Raw genomic sequence first — 22031 nt, forward strand, 5'->3', positions numbered from 1 at the left:
CCTCTCATGTCAAACTGCCTCATCAGCATCTCAGGGCTGAGGAGTGGAGTAAGCAGTGAGAGACCCAGGAATCTGAATTTGTTAAAAGCTCTCTCCATATCATTCTGTTATGGCTAGTCAAAGGGTAATGTTTGGCAATCTCTGTTAGACTGTATGTTTCATAAATTCCACTTGATCACATTTCTTTCAGAATGTGGAAAGGGACCAAAGAGAATCTTTGCCCCACCTGCACAAAAATCTTACAGCCTGTTACCTTGTAGCCCTAACTCCCCCAAGGAGGAGACCCCGGGGATCAGTTCCCCAGAGACAGAGGCCAGGATAAGCCTGCCAAAGGCCAGTTTAAAGAAGAAAGAGGAAAAAGCAACCATGAAGAATGTTCCAAGCAGGGAACAGGAGAAAAAAAGAAAGGCACAAATCAACAAGCAAGCAGAGAAGAAAGAAAAGGTACCAGTCATAGTGGTGGGCTCTGGTAGGAGATTTTCTCATACCTTACCCCTGGCTCAGGCTAGACAAACAGAGTCTTTTCACATTGGGGAAATTCACCCTAGAGTTTCAGGTTTGTATTCCTTTTTGAGGGCTTCCTTTTTTTTTTTTCAAAGAGGTCAAAAATGTTTTGATGAAAGAATTGAGCAGGAAATAATGGGATGAGGTGGGTTAGAGGTGGGGATAGAAGTAGACAGAGACATTATACACTTTTCTCTTTCCTTTGACTCCTTTATTCCCAGGAGATCTGGGATATAGTTCATGGCCTCCTTAGGTATGCTGACTGCATGCCTTCCGTCTTATAAACTTACTGCCTCATCTGAAGGAGGCTTCCCTGACTGTTCAGAGGGGAAAACTATGGAAAGATAAGTGGTTTTCCTCCCCTACCCTTGTCTCTGCAGGAAAAATCAAGTCTTACCAATGCAGAATTTGAGGAGATTGTCCAGATTGTTCTGCAGAAGTCCCTTCAGGAGTGCTTGGGTATGGCATGTAGTAAGAGAAAAAGGGTTTCAGTTAAGCAGTGACTGTTACCTGAGAGGGAGAGGGAGAGTTAAGTCTGACAGCTTCTCTCTTTCTCTCCTATCTTCTAAATAAGGTAATATTAGATGAGACTTCAACATATTTTAAAAATACTTCATCATCTGTCAACAGGACTATAGCTAAACCACCTTAGATAAAGGGTACATATTTTTAGAAAAAGTGGATTACATTGACTTCAGAATTTATATATAGTCTTAACTAAATTTTCAAGCCATTATGGGATTTTTGTTGTTATTTATTTACTTATTTATTATTATTTTTTTTTGAGATGGAATCTTGTTCTGTCACCCAGGCTGGAGGGCAGTGATATGATCTCAGCTCACTGCAGCGTCTGCCTCCCAGGTTCAAGTGATTCCCCTGCCTCAGCCTCCCGAGTAGCTGGGATTACAGGCACCCACCACCACGCCTGGCTAATTTTTGTATTTTTAGTAGAGGCAAGGTTTCACCAGGCTGGCCAGGCTGGTCTCGAACTCTTGACCTCAAGTGATCCGCCCACCTCAGCCTCTCAGTGCTGGGATTACATGTGTAAGCCACTGCACCCAGCCTGTTGTTTTAATTTTTACTTTTTGTAGAGATGAGGTCTTGCTATGTTGCCCAGGCTGGTCTTGAACTCATGGCTGCAAACGATTCTCCCATTTCAGCCTCCCAAAGTGTTGGGATTGTAGACGTGAGCTACAGTGCCTGGCCCTAAATTTTTAAAATGCAGTTAAAATTTGTTTCCATGTATTTACAAACAACTTCAAATAAGATAAAATTGTTTTCCCTAGATTTGAAAAACTTAGGGTACATACCCTTGCAAATTTCAGTTTCTAATACCGATTTTGCATGTGGTTAGAGATTTAGTTTTTGGAATAAAGAACGCAGTGAGGGAGGCCAGGTGCAGTGGCTCATGCCTGTAATCCCAGCACTTTGGGAGGCCAAGGCGGGTGGATCACTTGAGGTCAGGAGTTCAAGACCAGCCTGCCCAACATGGTGAAACCCCGTCTCTACTAAAAATATAAAAATTAGCCAGGCGTGGTGGCGTGCACCTCTAGTCCCAGCTACTCAGGAGGCTGAGGCACGAGAATCACTTGAACCTGGGAGGCGGAAGTTGCAGTGAGCCGAGATTTCGCCACTTCACTCCAGCCTGGGCGACAGAGCAAGACTCTGTCTCAAAAAAAAAAACAAAAAACAAAAACCAAAAACCAAAAAACCAAAAACCTCTATGAAGGCTTTTCCATAAGTTCATGAGGCTGAAGAGAACAGTCTGACATTTCAGCCATTAGGTATACTTCTATTCCTAGGCGTTTGAGCAACAAATGATATAAAATACAGTACATATAATTTTTTTTTTTAGACGGAGTCTCACTCTGTTGCCCAGGCTAGAGTGCAGTGGCATGATCTTGGCTCACTGCAACTTCCGCCTCCCAGGTTCAAGAAATTCTCCTGCCTCAGCCTCCCGAGAAGCTGGGACTACAGGTGCACGCCACCGTGCCTGGCAAATTTTCTGTATTTTAGTAAAGACAGGGTTTCACCATGTTGCCCAGGCTGGTCTTGAACTCCTGAGGTTTGGCATTCCACCCACCTCGGCCTCCCATAGTGTTAGGATTACAGGCGTGAGCCACCATGCCTGGCCTATAATTTTTTTATGTACACAAAATTATCATTACCTGGCCATCCTGGAATGAGGCAGATCGATCTGGAAAGGCTTGCAGAAAGATACATATTTGTAGTTTTTCCTGAAAATTTAAATATTTAAAGTTCTGTGATATGACAGGTAGGCTCTTTCAGGCTACAGGGAGAAGACACTTTAGAGAAAATGTTAGGGAATAATAGAGTGGCTTTTTCGTTTTTTTGCTTCTCTGCTTATAGTATTTTGTTTTGGGAGGGATGGGATCTGGCCTTGATTTTGCAGAGACTTCTTGTGCCCAGCCCGTAGTATCTACCCAATCAGACAAGGAGCCAGGAATTACTGCTTCTGCTACTGATACTGATAATGCTAATGGGTAAGTTTATTTCAGTGAGGCAAGTTGAACACAGAATGGACTACACATTCATGGTCAGTCAGTCTATCTATCTGTCTGTCTATCTGGTCATTTATCATATTTCTTTTTTTTTTTTTTTTTTTTGAGACGGAGTCTCGCTCTGTCGCCCAGGCTGGAGTACAGTGGCGTGATCTTAGCTCACTGCAACCTCTGCCTCCTGGGTTCAAGCAATTCTCCTGCCTCAGCCTCTCAAGTAGCTGGGATTACAGGCGCCTGCCACCACACCCGGCTAATTTTTATACTTTTTAGTAGAGACGGGGTTCACCGTATCAGCCAGGTTGGTCTCGAACTCCTGACCTTGTGATCCACCCGTCTTGGCCTCCCAAAGTGCTGGGATTACAGGCGTGAGCCACCGGGCCCAGCCCATTTATCATATTTCTATAGATTTCTCTCGGCTCAGGAAAGATACCTGTTTGAGTTGGGAAAAATAGGCAAGTAGATGGATGAAATGGCCTCAGGAGGTCTTAGAGAGCTTAGGATTCATCTGTCTTCCTTTTACTCGGCTTTTTTCAAAAGAAGAGTTCTGCAATTGCTCTGTTTTTACCTTTCATTAAAATAAAACCTCATTTTCAGAGAGGAGGTACCACATACTCAAGAGATTTCAGTGTCTTGGGAAGGTGAAGCTGCCCCTGAGATAAGGACATCTAAGTTAGGCCAGCCAGATCCTGCACCCTCTAAGAAGAAATCCAATAGACTCACCTTAAACAAAAGAAAGAAGGAAGCTCGTAAGTACAGTCAGATATACTTTGAAGCCTGGCTCAAGTACTTGCTCCAGGAAATTAGGGAATGGGACCATGGGCAGGCTGAGAATTTTCAGCCCAAGACTTGAGACTATTAGGCTGTGATTCTTCTTCCTTCTTTCACTGACCTTTACTATCTACAAAGATTGTCTTCTTCATCTCCCCACCTCACGTTTTCTTTTTTCTTCCCAGAAGATGAGAAGGTGGAGAAAACTCAAGGTGGACATGAGCACAGACAGGAAGACCAACTAAAGAAAACAGTTCAGGATCATTCTCAGATCAGGGACCAGCAAAAAGGAGAGATAAATGGTTTTGGTGAGTTCAGCTGGTTTGGCAAACCTACTTGGCCTGAAAATTTGAAATAGAGCAGAGAGGCAGGGTTAGGATGTTAGAGGAAACTCTGCAGAGAATATAGTTAATCTCTCACAGCTGCTTGTTGCAGAATATGCTGCTGAGAGAATGATTTCATTCATTCAGTCATTTATTCACATAATCCATAGTTGTTGGGTGCCTACTGTGTACAAAGCATTTTAGATGTTTCCCAGGAAGAAAATGAAGATGTGGTAAGAAAGGTAATAGTTTGAGGTAATGTGGTAAAAAAGGTAATAGAAGATGTGGTAAGAAAGGTAATAGAAAAATCAGGAGTGGTATTATAGATCCCAGGGGAGGAGAGAATTTAAAGAAAGAGGGATGCTCAGCCATGTCAAATGCCATCGTAAAGAAATCAAAGAGGATAAACATAAGCTCAAGGACATCACAATTAGGAAGCCATTAGGGGTTTGGTTATAGCTACTGAAAGAGTTGATAAGCGTGAATGGCAGCTTATAGCTGGTTGAAGAGTAGACGCTTTTTCAATTAGTTTAGATAGGGAAAGTAAGAGGGAGAAAATGGTAGATAAAAAGGAATGGAGGCTGGGCATGGTGGCTCATGCTTGTAATCCCAGCTCTGTGGGATGCCGAGGTGGGCGGATCACAAGGTCAGGAGTTCAAGACCAGCCTGACCAATATGGTGAAACCCCATCTCTACTGAAAATACAAAAATTAGCCGGGCATGGTGGCATGCGCCTGTAGTCTCAGTTACTTGGAGGCTGAGGCAGGAGAATTGCTTGAACCCAGGAGACGGAGGTTGCAGTGAGCCAAGATTGTGCCACTGCACTCCAGCCTGGGCAACAAAGGGAGACTCTGTCTAAAAAAAAAAAAAAAAAAGAATGGGTACAGAGTTGAGGGAGGGGTTTTTTGTTTTGTTTCGTTTTGAGATAGAGTCTTGCTCTGTCGCCAGGCTGGAGTGCGGTGGCGCGATCTCCACTCACTGCAACCTTCGCCTCCCGGGTTCAAGCGATTCTCCTGCCTCAACCTCCCGAGTAGCTCGGACTACAGGCATGCGTCACCACGCCCAGCTAATTTTTGTATTTTTAGTAGAGACGGGGTTTCACCATGTTGGCCAGGATAGTCTCGATCTCTTGACCTTGTGATCTGCCCGCTTCGGCCTCCCAAAGTGTTGGGATTACAGGTGTAAGCCACCGTGCCCGGCCTGATAATGGTAAATTTTATGACAAGAAATAAAATAGATCATACAATATGCTAGTGTGTTCAAAAATTCAAAAATACCAAGGCAGGAGGATCACTTGAGACTAGGAGTTTGAGACCAGCTTGGGCAACACAGTGAGACCCTCATCTCTACAAGAAAAAAAAAATTAGCTGGATGTAGTGGTAGTGCCTGTAGTCCTAGCTGTTCAAGAGGCTGAGGTGGGAGGATCTCTTGATCCCAGGAATTGGAGGCTGCAGTGAGCGATGATTGTGCCACTGCCCTCCAGCCTTGGTGACAGAGCAAGACCCTGTCTCTAAAAAACTAAATAAATAGACAACAATCTAAACAGGCTTGTACCAAACAAAAACAAAAACCCCAAAACAAAACATAATACAAAAAGACAGAACAAGTTCCAAGTTTAAGAAACAGTGGAATAAAAAGTTACGTAGTGTCTAATCTGTATGTGTACATATATGTGGTTTTGGTTGTGGAAGCATAATATAGTTTGCACATACTTGGAAGAAAACTCCAAGACTATGCAGGCACCAAACAAGGTAGTTCAGGTCAATAAACCATTCCTCTTGTTATAATGACATAGTAACATAAGGCACTGAGGTATAAGTCTAATTTGAACAACCAGGTGGCCTGGAGTTCAGACTACCCGAAGGGAGTTTCTAGGTAGAGTCAAAAAGGAAACTAAAAGGTTTTTTCTTTTGGTTTTATGTGACTATATAAACTCAGATGTGCTTGTTGAGAACTTTTGGGGTACTGCAGACCCCACTGACCTGATCTCTGGTTAGCTCAAATAAATTGGTGTTATTAGATTTGTGTTGCTCTGTCTCCTGTACTCAGAATTACTGTAAGAGGCCTGGCGCAGTGGCTCACACCTGTAATCTTAGCACTTTGGGAGGCTGAGGCAGGAAGCTTACTTGAGTCCAGACTAGCCTGGGTAACATAGTGAGACCCCGGTCTCTATAAAAAAGAAAAAAAAGTGAATTTATATTAAAAAAGAAATGGAAAAAAAAGAATTACTGCATGGACTAGATCTTAGGCTGGCAGATGAGGGTTCACCCTCTAGGTGATTGTGAGTTGAATTGTGATTGTAGTGGATTTATTAGCCTCCTGCTATAAATAAACCATTCTTCCCGTTTCTTACAGTTGCCAAGGAGAGGTGAGTGCTCCTGAAGTAGGAAGGAGTATTTAATGAATACAATTTGCATTAAGTACAGAGAAGGAAAAGAGCAGTGTGTCATGAGAGGAAGTAAGATTGGGCTGGTCAGGGAGTGCATTTCTAAGGAAACAGTATTTCAGCTGAAACCTGAAGGCAGAGTAGAAGTTATCCAAGTGAAGAAAGAGTTTTAGGTAGGGTAAAGTATGGTATGTTCCAGATACTAAAAGAAAGCCAGTGTGATTGCGGAGCTCAGAGAGCAAGGGGAGGCAAGTTGGGAACGTGGCTCTGCATAACTGGAAAGAGGGAGGCAGTGGCCAGGTCAAAGACCATGTACAGAGTGAACATTTTATCCTAAGTGCAGGGGGAATCCACTGGTGGGTTTTAACCAGGGAAGTGACATCTTCACATTAATGTTTTAAAGGGATCCTTTGGTGATTAATTGGAGATGGAGTATGGGGAGAAAACAAGAATAGACCAGCTAAGAAGTTAGTATTAGGATTAGGTATTAGGCTTTGATTAAGATGATGGCTGAGCACAGTGGTTTACACCTGTAATCCCAGCACTTTGGGAGGCAGAGGCAGGAAGATCACTTGAGCCCAGGAGTCTGAGGTTGCAGTGAGCTATGTTCATACCACATCACTCCAGCCTGGGTAACAGAGCAAGACCCTGTCTCAAAAAAATATATATTTAAAAAATAAGGCTGGGCGTGGTGGCTCACGCCTGTAATTCCAGCACTTTGGGAGGCCGAGGCGGATGGATCACGAGGTCAGGAGATCAAGACCATCCTGGCTAACATGGTGAAACCCCGTCTCTACTAAAAATACAAAAAATTAGCCGGGTGTGGTAGCGGGCGCCTGTAGTCCCAGCTATTCGGGAGACTGAGGCAGGAGAATGGTGTGAACCCAGGAGGCGGAGCTTGCAGTGAGTGGAGATCGTGCCACTGCACTCCAGCCTGGGCGACAGAGCGAGACTCCGTCTCAAAAAAAATAAATAAAAAATAAATAAAATGGATTCGGATGATCAAAGTAGAGAAAGAGAAAAGTGGATGGTTTTAAGGTATGTTTTGGAGGTAAAATTGTTAGAAGTTGGTAATGAATTAGATACTGGAAGGTTGGAGCAGGAGAAGGTATGTCAAGGATGATTGGTTTCTGGCTTGAACAGTTATGTGAAGGAAGATGGGAAAGAGCGGAGGAAGAAAAATTTGTAGGATAAGATCAAGCATTCAGGTTTGGGTACATTTAGGTTTGAGATCCTTGTGAGACATCCAAATAGAGATGTCAAAAAGCAAGGCAGCTTAGGAATCTCGAGCTCAGAACAGAGGCTATATAAGTAGACAGCTGTGTTCTGTCAGGTATGAAAATAGATTTCAAAGCCATGGGAATGGGTGAGCTTGCCTCAGGAGAAAGTGTATCATGGGGAGAGAAGGCCCATGATTGGGCTTTGGGACCCCTGACATTTAGAGATTGAAGAACGAAGAGAACCCAGCAAAGGAGACTGAAGGAGAAGCTGCCAGTAAAATCAGGGGGAGGGGGACAGGAGAATGAGACACCACAGAACCCAGGAAACTAGTGTTTCAAGAATGAGTGGTCAAGTGAAATCCTCTTAACATGTGTCTGTGACATCAGTCTTCATGATCATAGAGCCACATCCGGGCATCAAACACAGTTTTCCAGAGCACATTATCTTCTCCTTTAGGTTACTTGAACTTTTAAAAAAGTACAATGTTCTTGTCAAAAATATTATTCCAAGCCATAAATTTCCAGTTCCATATCATTATAGTGATTTTTTCCTACTCATTTTCTTATGAGTACTCACTGCTTTCACAGCTAACAATTTGTATTATTATTGATCTGTATTAATATATATGACTCCTGGCCTCTCCTCCTACTCTTTTTTTCTAGTCTTGCTAGCTCACCTCTGTAAACATCCAAAACTACTATTGGCAACTGTCATTTCAGACTAACATATTAGTCCCAACCAGTACTTTGTTCTTCAAGATAAGGTAATTGAGGCTGGGCATGGTGGCTCACCCCTGTAATCCCAGCACTTTGGCAGGCTGAGGAGGGTGGATCACTTGAGCCCAGGAGTTCAAGACCAGCCTGGGCAACATGGCAAAACCCTGCCTCTGTCAATAAATACAAAAAATTTTCTGGGTGTGGTGGTGCATGCCTGTAGTCTCAGCTACTTGGGAGGCTGAAGTGGGAGGATCACTTGAACCTGGGAAGTGGAGGCTGCAGTGACCCGAGATTGTGACACCGCACTTGAGCCTGGGCAACAGAGCGAGACTGTGTTTCAAAAAAAAAAAAAAAGTAATTGCGAAAGTGATCTCTTATATGTGATATTTTGAAAAGACCCAAATGCAAGTCACCTTCTTTTCTGAGGCATGATTCTGGAGGGATGGGATTAGGAGCCATCCTTTATGATCAGGTATTTAAGGTAAAATCTGGCAGTGGGAGAGAGTGAACTTACTGGAGAAATATGTTGGTTGATAATGTTAAATAGTGAATATATAGCGATACCTATGTGTCTGTTATGTGATTTTTCTCTGTCAACTCAATTGCTTGAGTGTAGGCTCAGAAAAGGTGGAGAGGGTTCATTCCGGTTGGTGTTTTGCCATCTGGGTGGGAAGAACGACAGTGGGAAAGGGAGCTGAAGGTGTCTACAAGAGAATCCAAGTAAATGTCAAGTAATCAAACCAGAGTGGAACCAGAGTGAAGAATGAAAGTTGCTTCCAGATGGAGAGGATGGTAGTGGGCAGTGGGTTGGAGAGCTAGATAAAATGAAAGTTGCTATAGGAGTCTTTGAGCAAGTGAGGTGGAAGACGGGGCATTTTTGTAGATAGGATGTTTGGATGAGTGGCTCAGAGGGTGTGCAGTTCCTGCAGATGACTGGGTGGGGCATGCAGGAGTGGGAGTGGGTTCCAGAGGTGACATGAAGAAAAAAGTCAAGGGACTGAAATAATGGGGTGCTGTATGAGGAGTTCCTGTGGATGTAGAGGTCATTTGGAATGAAGGCAAGAGGTGGAGAGAAGACTGAATCAGATACCAGCATCTCTACAAGGGAGATGAGAGGTGAGGATAGTCCCATGGCATAGACCTCAAGGGAGGAAGTTTTTATAAGAGTTGGAGAGTAGTAGCAATGGGGTAATGATAATGCCAGCCTGACTTTCTGTCCCAAGAGACATGGGGAGTGTGAGAGGAACTGACTCCACTTACAGGGTTGCAGGTGGGGGTGGTTTAGGTGGGGCAGTGTCATTAGTGGGTCTCCAGGCTTCAAAAAGGAGATAGAAGTTCAGATTTGAGGTTGAGGATATGTGGACTTTTGTTGCTCGAGTCAATGGACTTTCCAAGACCACAATGGAAGAGTTTTGGTGGGAGAGAGGAGAGGCTGAGGGACATGGGTCAGCTTAGGAGAGGTGGGGGTCTGGAAGGTAATGGATAAAAGGAAGGCTTGGCCTTTGAGCAGGGCCCAAAGTTAATAGTTGATGGAGAAGTGATAGGCTTAGACCTGTGTCTTTTGGAGAAGAGTGAACTCAGACACTGTTGGTCCTAAAGTTTGCAACTTGGTGATTTGGTGACAGGTAAATTAGTTGAGATTTGGATAAGAACTCTGGATGTTGTGCACAAAAGAGATGCAGGTTAGCCCTTCAAAAGAACTTTTCAGTAGTGTCATGCCAGCAGAGAACAAGGCACTATCTGGAAAGATGCCAGGCAACCTTTTAATTTAAGAACTGTCAATACAAGAAACATTCCTTTCAGCCTTGGGGCAGGGAGACATGGTAGCCTAGTACAGGAAAAAGATCAAGGCATGAGACTTGAGTTCTAAGTTCAGCTCTATCGCCAAGTTAGCTAATCCTCAGCAAGCCAGTTACCTCTTTGAGCCTTGGTTTCCCTCTTATAAGTCAGGGATCGGGCTGGTTGATCTCTAATGTCTCTCTGGCTATGTCATTCTGGGAGTTAGGAGGGTTATCCTGATTTTAGTTGGATTAAAGAAGGAAGAGCATATTTTTGAGTCTCTTATTTCATTTTTTTCCTCTCACAGGTCAATGTCTGGTCTGGGTCCAGTGTTCCTTCCCAAACTGTGGGAAATGGAGGCGGCTGTGTGGGAACATTGACCCCTCAGTTCTCCCAGATAATTGGTCCTGTGATCAGAACACAGGTAGAAAAGACTGGAAATGTTTTCATTCATGTTTTATTGTTCCTCCCTTTCTTTCTCTGCACTTATCCTTTAGATTAAATACTATGTAAATATAGTTAGCACTCAGTGGATCCTTGTAGTGCTTGGGAGAGAGGAAGGATCTGCCTCTCATATGGAGATGAATCTGGGCAGAAAAGGCTGGAGGAAGATGCCCTGCAAAGTGATCTTGTTGGGGAGGGGCCTGGAATCTAAATACATGAGGATTGGTCTGCCCCTGTCAATCCTGATTAAAATATTGGTATTGGGTTGGTGGATAGGGAGGGATATAGGATATCGGGGAAAACAGACGAGAGAGATCTGGTGCGCTTAGAATTCTAGGCTGTTTGGAACTAGTTGGAAGAGGTGATGATGATCTTGTCCAGCCCAATTATTTTACAGATGAGAAAACAGAGTCTCAGAGAAATTATTCTTATGGTGCTCCATAGACAGGAGCACAGTCAGACACGCGGGCATGCAAGCAGGAGTGTGGAATCTCTTTCTGGAGTATGAGGAGGCACCATTCCTACTGCCTCCAGCTGTATTTCAGCTGGTTCCAGCTGCATTTACTCCATGGGTCTTTATTCTTCCTCTGCGCTGATCTCCCAGGTGCCCCTTTGGTCCCACCTGCTGCATATACATACCAATTTCCTTCTTGTCCTCTCCCCAGCCCTCATCCAGCTCTTTCTCTTAAAGAGTCTCTTCCTGTCCCTTCATTCCTTCTCTCTTTCAGCAGATGTGCAGTATAATCGCTGTGATATTCCTGAGGAGACCTGGACAGGGCTTGAGAGTGATGTGGCCTATGCCTCCTACATCCCAGGATCCATCATCTGGGCCAAGCAATACGGTTACCCCTGGTAGGGCATTATGACACAGTCAGAGCATCCTTCACAAACTTGGGAGAGGTAGATTCAAGCAGGGGTGGAAGCAAATGGAAAACATCTGTAATTGAAGTGGTTCTGGCCTTAGAAAGAGCATGGGGTGAGAGAAAAGATAAAGTACCAAGCCTGGAGGCTTTGAAAGAGTGTGTTTTCTGGAGGTTTCAGCATGGAGGTGATAGTGCTACCCCAACTGGTAGAAAGAAGAGGGTGGATCTGAGGCATTTAAAAATATTGAGATTGGCCAGGCGCAGTGGCTCACACCTGTAATCCCAGCACTTTGGGAGGCCAAGGCGGGCAGATCACCTGAGACCACAAGTTTGAGACCAGCCTGGCCAACATGGTGAAATCCCGTCCCTACTAAAAATAGAAAAATTAGCCAGACATGGTGGCGCATGCCTGTAGTCCCAGCTACTCAGGACGCTGAGGCAGAAGAATCACTTGAATCCGGGAGGCAGAGGTTGCAGTGAACCAAGATTGCACCACTGCACTCCAGTCTGGGCGACAGAGTGAGTCCCCATCTCAAAAAAAAAATAAAAATATTGAGATTGAGAGAGACAAAGTAAAGGGAACAAGGAAAAGTGGGATAGTTTCTTCTTTGGAGATGTCTCTAGTCGAAGATTTTGTTCTTAGGATTGTGGATGGCTCAGAAGGGTAAGATACCTTCACTAGGTATATTCTGAGCTCCTGTGTGCATCGATGGAAGTCACTTTCTCATGAGTCATTCAGTAGTGACCACTAGAGGGGGATGATGGAAGGGGAATCTATTTTTTGGATCCTTTTTTTGCAAAGCATACTGCTGGCTGAGCGCAATGACTCACGCTTGTAATCCCAGCACTTTGGGAGATTGAGGTAGGAGGATTGCTTGAACCCAGGAGTTTGAGATCAGTCCTGGCTATATAGTGAGACCCCATCTCTGCAAAAAATAAAATAAACAGCTGGGTGTGGTGGCATGTGCCTGTAGTCCCAGCTACTCAGGAGGCTGAGGTGGGAGGATCACTTGCGCCTGGGAGATCAAAGCTGCAGTGAGCCATGGTTGTAACACTGCACTCCAGCCTGGGTGACAAAGTGAGACCTTGTCTCAGAAAAAAAATCATACTGCTCTTCTCTGTGCATGTACATTGATGAGGTTGTGTTCTGTTCATCTAACCCCTTCTCTTCTGTCCCCTACACCCGACTATCTTCTCCAGGTGGCCAGGCATGATAGAATCTGATCCTGACTTAGGGGAATATTTTCTTTTTACTTCCCATCTTGATTCCCTGCCGGTGAGTTTCCTGGTTCAGGGTAAGAAGGAGCTCAGGCCAAAGTAATGAACAAATCCATCCTCACAGACGTACAGATAAGAGACATGGACATAGCCAGCAGACACAAGTGAAAACAGACACTTAACTAGGATGACAAACACAGAGATAAGTGCTCACACATATAATAGAAACAAACTTGTATCTAATTAAATATTTATCCACTGTCAGGGCATTAGTGGTTTTGATAAATACGCTTTGGCTAGGATTCCTGAGGTTAGAATGGAAGAACAATTGGAACGAGGGTAGGGTAGATGAGTCAGGCTTTGAAGGGAGTTTGTGAGGCCCAGCACCTCCTTCTGGGTGAATTCCCATTCTCCCAATCTGTTCTGGCTAGAGGAGAAAAGCAGGGAGCAGGACAGGAGTCCATAACGGGATCATCTTTTATTTCAGTCTAAGTACCATGTGACGTTTTTTGGAGAAACAGTTTCTCGTGCATGGATCCCAGTCAACATGCTAAAGAACTTCCAGGAGCTGTCCCTGGAGCTATCAGTCATGGTGAGCACATCTTGGGGTTCTGTTGTGATACAGAGAAAACAAAATCTTCCTTTTCTTAAACCTCATTTTCTCCCAGGGTAAGCCATGTCGGGAGAAAGTTCTGTGTCGACCAGGTGTGCCAAGGGTGAGGTAATTCATGAAGGACTCTTCTTGCTCCCAGGACTGCAGCAGGGCAATTATTTTTTTCAGTCCCCTTCTCTGCCTACAGATTGGGGGCCATTCTGAAGATGAGGTTTTTTCTACAGTTTAGCCAAAGCAGGTGTGGCAGAAATGAGGGCACAGATTAACTCAGGATTTCTCAGTCTCAGCACTATTGGCATTTCGGGCGAGATAATTTTTGGTTGTGGAGGGCTGTCCTGTGCATCGTGGGATGTTTAGCAACATCCCTAGGCTCCAGCGGCATCTAACCAGCAGCAGCCCCCACCTCCACCCTGCCCATGGTTGTGACAACCAAAAAATTATCTCCAGCCATTGCCAGGTGCCTTCTGGGGGGCACAGTCTACCCGGTTGAGAACCATTGGGTTAGCACCATCATATTTCCTCCCTGTAGTCACTTCGGGTTTGACCAGCCTTGCAATTGAGCAGAGGCTCAATGGCTCGGGGGCCTTAGAAAATCAAGCAATGAGTATTAAATCAAACAGCTGGATCTAAAGGAACTTGTCAGAAGCTTCAAACTGAAATCACCTGGGCTCCTATAATCCTGTTTTCAAATTTCCATGGGATTCACTTTGGAGAGGACACCAAAATGTTGGTTGAAAATATTGCTAGGGCCAGGTGTGCTGGCTCACACCTGTAATCCCAGCACTTTGGGAGGCCGAGGTGGGCAGATCGCCTGAGCTCAGGAGTTTGAGACCACCCGGCAACATGGTGAAACCCCGTCTCTACTAAAATACAAAAAATTTGCTGGGCATGGTGGTGTGTGCCTGTAGTCCCAGCAGGAGGCTGAGGCACAAGAATTGCTTGAACCAGGGAGGTGGAGGATGCAGTGAGCTGAGATTGCACCACTGCACTCCAGCCTGGGTGACAGAGTGAGACTGTCTCCAAACATATACATATACATAGTTAGGAATTGGTAAGACGTCTATTAGACGGAAGGGGGGTGTTATATCCGATCCCTAAATATTAAGAATAGGAGTATCGTATCAATACTAGGAACTGGAAATAAATGTTGTAGTCGAAGAGAATGTCAGATGGGTAGCAGTATGCTGGGGTCACTTCTCTAATATTTATTAGTGACTCTAATCTTTTTTTTTTTTTTTCTTTTTGAGATGGAGTCTCGCTCTGTCCCCCAGGCTGGAGTTCAATAGTGTGATCTCGGCTCACTGCAACCTCTGCCTCCTGGGTTCAAGCAGTTCTCTGCCTCACCCTCCCGAGGAGCTGGGGTTACAGGCGCCCACCACCATGTCCAACTAATTTTTGTATTTTTATTAGAGACGGGGTTTCACCATCTTGGCCAGGCTGGTGTTGAACTCCTGACCTCGTGATCTACCTGACTCGGCCTCCCAAAGTGCTGGGATTACAGGTGTGAGCCACCACACCTGGCCATGACTCTAATCTTTAAGTCAATATTTATCATTGGCTCTAATCTTCCATTTCAGAAAAAGCGCAGAAATGACTGCAGCCAGAAACTGGGGGTGGCCCTGATGATGGCTCAAGAGGCAGAACAGATCAGCATTCAGGTGGGAGGGTGTTCAGACCACACCCATTCCTTTCCCTACTCTTGGACAAGGGGGATTCTTTCTCAGTCCAGACAAAGATGGTTTGTGCTAGGGGCCATCGTACCTCTATATTTCACTTCAGGTTTCAGATATAAGTGCCCTAACCTCTCCTTTCTGTGGAGTCAGTTTTTATGCTCAAATTCTGTTGGTGGGGGTAGGATAGAGAGTAAAAAACAGTGAAAATTTCCCCTCCAAATTTCCCTTATTTGTTGAATTAGAAACAAACTGGAAATCGAGATTATAATTAGTTAATCTCCATAAAAAGTCAGATAAGCCTAATGTGTAATTTCAAGTGAAAATAGTATGGAAAATGAGGGCTGGGCAGGGGGTTCATGCCTGTAATCCTAGCACTTTGGGAGGCCAAGGCAGGTGTATCCATTGAGTTCAGGAGTTCAAGACCAGCCTAGGCAACACGGCAAAACCCCATCTCTGCAAAAAATACAAAATTAGCCAGGCATGGTGGTGCATGCCTGCAGTCCCACATACTTGGGAGGCTAAGGCAGGAGGATCATTTGAGCCAGGGATGGGGAGGTTGCAGTGAGTAAAGATTGTACCACTGCACTCCAGCCTGGGTGACAGAGCAAGACCCTGTCTCAAAAATAATAATAATGATAATAATAATTTTGGTATGGAAAATGAATCAGAATTTCATCATAACTAAATTCCAGAAGACAGAAGGCAAAAGCTGCACCTGAAAGGGTAGTGGATGATGCTTTTGTTTCTTGGTTCCCTTAGGAACGGGTTAACTTGTTTGGTTTCTGGAGCCGATTCAACGGATCTAACAGTAATGGGGAAAGAAAAGGTAGGATAAATGGAGGTTGAGGACTGGAGAAGGATGGGAGGGATTCCTTCATGAGGGCAGCAACCCATGTTTTTCTTTATTTTATATTCTCTATCATCAGGCTAATTCTGGATTCTTTAATAGGAGGTTCTTGTGAATGTCATTGACGCAGTATCTAGGATGGATGGGCAGATGAGTGGAGAGAGGAATGGGAGAAACAGAATGGGGAGGGAGGGTGTATTGAATAGTGTTGGACTTTGAAAAGGGTGGAAATCTGGGATCACATTTTATGGAGAAAATACCACTTGTACACAAAAGGCACAGTTAGAAGACAGATTCTCTGTGATCAGCTTCATTAACTCACTATTTTATGGTATGAATGATTTAGCCTTTCCTTCCTTTTCCTGTTCTAGACTTACAGCTCTCTGGTTTGAACAGCCCAGGATCCTGCTTGGAGAAAAAGGAGAAAGAGGAAGAGTTGGAAAAGGAGGAAGGAGAGAAAACAGTAAGATTAGCTTTAATTTCAGTTTTTATTTTTATAGAGATGGAGTTTCACCAGGTTGCCCAGGCTGGTCTCAAACTCCTGGACTTAGGCAATCCTCCCACCTCAGCCTTCCAAAGTGCTGGGATTACAGGCATGAGCCGCCACACCTGGCCAACGTTAGCTTTAAAAATTGTTTAGATGGCTGGGTGCGGTGGCTCATGCCTGTAATCCCAGCACTTTGGGAGGCCGAGGGAAGCGGATCACGAGGTCAGGAGATCGAGACCATCCTGGCTAACACAGTGAAACCCCATCTCTACTAAAAATACAAAAAATTATCCGGGCATGGTGGTGGGTGCCTATAGTCCCAGCTACTCGGGAGGCTGAGGCAGAAGAATCGCTTGAACCTGGGAGGCAGAACTTGCAGTGAGGCGAGATCGCGCCACTGCACTCCAGCCTGGGCAACAGAGCGAAACTCCCTCTCAAAAAAAAAAAAAAAAAAAAAAAATTGTTTAGACGAGGATCTTGGGGTTTCCTTTCAGGAGCTTCCTGTAAGGATCTCGTTAGAATGGACTTACATTTACTAAGGAGCTATCCTGCCCCTGCCTTGAGGGAGCCCCAATTGTCAGATATTTGGGGGTTTCTAAGTCTCTTCTTTCCTCTTTATTCTCTAATTTCCCACATCTCTAGGAACTTCTTTCTTGAGTATAATCTCAGTTCCTACTGTATTTATTTGACTCTTCGGGGAGCAATTCAGAGAATACCAGTTGTTTCTTTCCACTCCTTTCTCCCCTACGTGGACATGGAGGATTTTCATTCACTTGTTTTCTTAGCATCTCTTTTCCAGGTATAGGAAATATGTATTTTCACTTTTTCTTCTAATTTTTAATTTAGCAATTTTTATCATACTTGTGGCCTAGCTTTATTTCCTTCTTTTATGCCTAAAGCCTTGCATTGATGAATACCAACAGACTGGGAAAGTGACCACACATTTTTCTCTGTGTTGCCATAAATTTAAACAATATCAGGCTCACAGAAGCTACTTTGATTCCCCAAAGCCCACCTGTCATTCTGTAGCATCCTTCTCTATTAAAAACAGTTAGGGGCCTTGATTTATCATTTTTTTAAACTTTCTCTCCCATCCTCAGGACCCAATTTTGCCCATTCGTAAGCGAGTCAAAATACAGACCCAAAAAACCAAGCCAAGAGGTAAGCAGGCCAGCTGGAAATGGAGCACAACCCACAGTTAAGGCAGGGAAGTGGTAGAGAGGGAGTCTGCAGGTAGCTGGACCTCACTGCCCATCTCAGTGCCAGGACCTGAGAAAACAGGCAACACTCACCCATAGTGTCAGTGGGGAGCTGGAACCCCTTTGCTTCTCTATACTGAATTATAAAATCTGAGGTGAAAGATGGAAGGTTTTAATTTCTTAGCCAAGAAGGATGGCTTTCTGGAGAAGGTAGACTCTGAGGAGAACTGTAAAGAGAAGAAGATCCAGGGGATAAAAGAAAAAAAGAGAGAATTGGGGGGAAAAGATGTTGAAAAAGAGCCAGAGGCCACCAGGAAAACTCACTAGATTGCGACTGAGCAGAAGATGTGGGGCAGGGCAGAGACTCAATGTGCAGTGTCCATCTGCCCTTGCCGAGTTGTCATTTAGAGAGAAATAAACACATTTCCCTCACGGCTAGGGCTTGGGGGTGATGCAGGCACAGCAGATGGCCGAGGCAGGACACTGCAGAGGAAGATAATGAAGAGATCTCTAGGCAGGAAATCCACAGCTCCTCCTGCACCCAGAATGGGAAGGAAAGAAGGCCAAGGGAATTCAGATTCTGACCAGCCAGGTAAGGCTCAAGGCCTGGGAAAAACTAAGGGGAATGAGGTGCCTGTCGGCATCTCCCCTCCCTGAATCATTTCTTAACCATTTTACAGCTTTTCATTACTTTACAGAATGAATGAAAATTAGAATGAAAGAGCGTCTCGGACTGCACCCAGCACACACTATAGAAACAGAATGATTCCTGATTTGATTTGGCCCAGGGGCAGGAGAATGGTAGAAGAGAAGTAACACTCAATCAGTATTGCCAAGGGCTGGCTAAAGAGATACTTCCATGCCTGCTCCTTTAAATTTTTTTCAATAGCTCTCTCACTGGATATTCCCATTTTAGATATTAGAAAACTGAGGCTCAAAGGATTTAAAAAGTGCTCAAGGCTGGTGACTAGCATAGGGCAGACGGCTTGACTCTCTTTCTGATCCCAAAGTCCATATTCTTTGTATTGAGAAAGGTCATCTTTTCCAGAGATTTCTTGGAAATAGAGATTTAGGAGTTTGACTTATAAAAGGTAAGGACAGGCTGACCTAATAGGACTCTTGGCTTTGTCACCTTCTCATTTAGGCCCTAAGAAAAAATTTAAAGCTCCCCAGAGCAAGGCCTTGGCAGCCAGCTTTTCAGAGGGAAAAGAAGTTAGAACAGTGCCAAAGAACCTGGGCCTATCAGCGTGTAAGGGGGCCTGCCCCTCATCTGCGAAAGAAGAGCCCAGACACCGGGAACCCCTGACCCAGGAGGCTGGAAGTGTCCCCCTTGAGGACGAAGCCTCCAGTGACCTGGACCTGGAGCAACTCATGGAAGATGTTGGGAGAGAGCTGGGGCAGAGCGGGGAGCTGCAGCACAGCAACAGTGATGGCGAGGACTTCCCCGTGGCGCTGTTTGGGAAGTAGCTGGTGCTCCTGCGCTCCCTCCTTTTCTCCCTTCTCTGGGGCGCAGGAGGGAGAAGTTGCTAAGTGCTGGGTCTGTTCATTGGCTATGAGGTTCAAATGTGTGTGGTGCAGTTTCTGTGTTAATAAAGCAGGTTATGGTCGACTGGCTTGGCTGGTCTCTAACTGTCCCCTGTTGGCTGCTCTCCCTCCTCCGTGTCACTGTGGCGCGTCACTGCTTCTAGCGGGAGCCTGCACAGTGCAGGCATCTGGGGAAGGCAGTGAGACCTGAGCCCTAGAAGACATCGAGAAGGGCAGATCTGGGTTCAAATCCGGGCTCGGCTCCTCACTAGCTACCTCCATGGCCTGGGGAAAAGCATGTTCACCATCCTGGTTCTGCTCTTCATCTTACAGCGAGTGCATTCTCTACCTTATAGGGTTGTGAATGATGTCAAATGAGGTGATGCTCTCATTGTCACCATAGGGGAAGACTGTGATTTGAGGACAGGCTTTGGGTTTGGGCTGGCTACCAAGGTTTGGGGGCTTATGTTCCCTGGCCCAAGGAAGTCACTAAAAAAAGTACTAGAGGAAGGGTCTTGGGTGTGAGTTCTCTGTTAGAATTCATTTTCAGTGGGAGAGACAGGAGTTGAAGGTGATGTCAGTTTTCTCCTTACATTCAGGTAAGTTTTGGGGGTACTTTTAGTTTTATGGGCCAGGGCTGGGAAGGTGAAGAGGGAGTTGGAGTAGATGGCTCTCTTTCTGTCAGTTCTCTGGCTGGCCTCTGAGTCATCTGTGTGGCCTTGGTTATTGCTGGAAGCTGTGGCCCTTTCTATTGGAAGCGTAGCGTACTCGTAAGAAGGTCATTGTGCAGTCTTATTTTTACTTGTTTCTCTCTGTACTTGAATGGATGCAGATTTTAAAAATAGTTTTGAAGACAATCTTTTTAAATTTGTTACTTTATTGTTAATATATATTTTTAACTAGAGATGGCATCTCACTCCATTATCAAAGCTGGCCCTGAACTCCTGGGCTCACTTGATTCTGCCTCAGGCTTCAGAGTAGCTGGGATTACAGGTGTGCGCCACTGTACCTGGCCTCACCATTCAGTCTTGAGAGGGCTGTCCATTGGTTAGGCCTTTAAGACAGAGTACAGGGTCTCGTTCTGGGGGCTCTTGAGGGGACGGTGGCTGGGAGGTGCTCTGGGTGAGGTGGAGCTGGAGAGGGCAAGGGAGGCATAGACGATGCCGTCATCCTGGGCGAGAACCCAGAGAGAAAGGGTTAGACAGTGGAGACGGAGCTGTTCCCATCTTAGCGGCAAGCCTACAGTTTGACTCTCCTGCCCACACCACACTCCCCCTCTCCCTTCCACCCCACCTTCTCCAGGCTTCTCTTTAATTCCTTCAGGCCCTGGTCTGATTGCTTACCTTGGGATTTAGCTTGGGATCTGTATTTTGTCCTAAGAATAAAAAGCAAGGTGTGCCAAGGTCAGGTGGCGTGACAGCCAGGGGAGAGAGATGGGCAGGGGGCTCTAGGAGTGAGGTTATCTGCTAGGTCAGGGCCAGGGTCACGTGAGGGCAAGGGGCAAGGAATGGAAAGAAGAAAATACTGAGAGGGGCACGGACCCAGGTAGCGGGTATTTGGGGAAACAGGAAGGGCCAGGGGTAGAAACTGGGGAAGGATGGTGGTAAGGACTCACCTTCATTCCTGATATTCTCATATGGCTCCTCTGTGTTTTGGAAGGGTTCCCTGTATGGGAACAAGAGGACAGGAAATATGTTAGAGGCTGGGCATTTTAAGACATGGGCTGGGTGGTGGCACCTGTAATCCCAGCACTTTGGGAGACTGAGGCAGGTGGCCATTGCTTGATCCCAGGAGTACAAGACCAGCCTGGACAACATAGCGAGACCCCATCTCTACAATAAATACAAAAACTAGCCAGACGTAGTCGTGTGCGCCTGTGGTCACAGCTACTCAGGAGGCTGAGGTGGGAGGATCACTTGAGCCCAGGAGTTCAAGGCTGTGAGCTATGATTGCGCCACTGCACTCCAGCCTGGGTGACAGAGCGATACCCTCTCTCAAAAATAAAAAAAAAAAAAAATTGAAGAAAAAGTTATGACACGTGTTAGGGGTTGGTTCTCTTTGGGGAGTGCTCTGCAACCTGTCCACCCTGCTCAGGATGGGTGTGATGGTTTTAGACTCAGAGGCTGCTTGGAAGAGGAATTAGGGGCAATCTGTGTGTGGCCCAGCAGAGGTCCCTCGGTGCTCAGTGAGTTGGGTTCTTCTAGAGAAGTTGCTCGTATGAGAGAGGAACACGGAGAATAAAAATAGGAAAAAGGTCAATCCTTGCTTTCTCTCTGCTGGCGCTGCCTTGGCTAAAACTGGGAGAAGCAAACCAATTGCGTGAATTTCAGGTCTTCTGATCAGGGAGGGGTTCAGGCTGGGTGAATGGATAGAGAAGGGTGGGGGACAGGAGAAGGGCAGCTGGCAAAAGCCAGTGCAGGAGAAAGGGTAGGGGTGAGGCTTTCTTCCAGCAGGAGACCTACGGCTATGGAAAGGAGGGGCCAGAGGAAAGGAAAGAGAGGTGGGAGGGTGGAGAGGAAGAGCCCAGAAAAAGGAAAAGTGAGGCCCTAGCCTGGAGAGGGGAGCCAGGCAGAGGCTGGTGAGTCCCTCCTGAGCAAACACAGGCGGGGAGAGGAGCTGGAGGCAGAGGAAGCCTGGAGTTCCCTGCACATTCAGCAGGGGAACAGGACAGATTGAACAGAGAGTAGGCAATATGGAAAAGCTGGAAGATCCAGGCTGAGAGGAAGCAGGTAAAGAGCAGGAAAAGCTTAATAACACCAGGAAAGGCAGGCAGAGGGCACAGATGGGCACTCCAGAAAAGAGATTCTTGAATGTTTGTGCTGGAACCTGGAGTCCACTAGTCTAGTATTTAGGGGACAGAAAGCCCAAGGTCAAGAGCCTGGCCCCTAGAGGACAAAGGAGAACGAGGATGGGTAAGTTGGGGATGCAACAATGGCCGTGGCAG

At 45.6% G+C, this 22031-nt stretch overlaps 2 protein-coding genes across 39 annotated transcripts in view; one reads left to right on the top strand and one right to left on the bottom strand.

Annotated features, from left to right (window-relative positions):
- Positions 1-19172, top strand: part of ZCWPW1 (zinc finger CW-type and PWWP domain containing 1) — a 28216-nt gene extending 9044 nt beyond the window's left edge. For 8 of the 35 annotated variants that reach the window (XM_055393059.2, XM_055393061.2, XM_019031465.4 and 5 more), the window contains 15 exons: positions 191-444; positions 885-963; positions 2891-3008; positions 3621-3772; positions 3980-4102; positions 10527-10643; positions 11395-11515; positions 12727-12802; positions 13232-13336; positions 14935-15015; positions 15790-15856; positions 16249-16340; positions 17465-17525; positions 18003-18155; positions 18708-19172. In XM_055393059.2, the coding sequence (XP_055249034.1) occupies positions 191-444; positions 885-963; positions 2891-3008; positions 3621-3772; positions 3980-4102; positions 10527-10643; positions 11395-11515; positions 12727-12802; positions 13232-13336; positions 14935-15015; positions 15790-15856; positions 16249-16340; positions 17465-17525; positions 18003-18155; positions 18708-19030 (1922 nt within the window). In that variant the 3' untranslated portion in view covers positions 19031-19172. Of the gene's footprint in view, positions 1-190; positions 445-884; positions 964-2890; positions 3009-3620; positions 3773-3979; positions 4103-10526; positions 10644-11391; positions 11516-12726; positions 12803-13231; positions 13337-14934; positions 15016-15789; positions 15857-16248; positions 16341-17464; positions 17526-18002; positions 18156-18707 lie in introns of all 35 variants that reach the window. The other 27 variants (XM_019031463.4, XM_019031460.4, XM_019031462.4 and 24 more) reach the window with 10 other exon arrangements.
- Positions 1-22031, bottom strand: part of PILRA (paired immunoglobin like type 2 receptor alpha) — a 60822-nt gene that overhangs the window by 7997 nt on the left and 30794 nt on the right. For 2 of the 4 annotated variants that reach the window (XM_063708235.1, XM_063708236.1), the window contains exons 6-9: positions 20703-20752; positions 20431-20462; positions 2673-2741; positions 902-958 (exon numbers count right to left, since the gene is read on the bottom strand). In XM_063708235.1, the coding sequence (XP_063564305.1) occupies positions 950-958; positions 2673-2741; positions 20431-20462; positions 20703-20752 (160 nt within the window). In that variant the 3' untranslated portion in view covers positions 902-949. Of the gene's footprint in view, positions 1-901; positions 959-2672; positions 2742-19944; positions 20259-20430; positions 20463-20702; positions 20753-22031 lie in introns of those variants that run through there. The other 2 variants (XM_055393093.2, XM_004045895.4) reach the window with 1 other exon arrangement.

This window comes from Gorilla gorilla, chromosome 6, assembly GCF_029281585.2.
Source record: "Gorilla gorilla gorilla isolate KB3781 chromosome 6, NHGRI_mGorGor1-v2.1_pri, whole genome shotgun sequence".
NCBI lineage: Eukaryota > Metazoa > Chordata > Mammalia > Primates > Hominidae > Gorilla > Gorilla gorilla.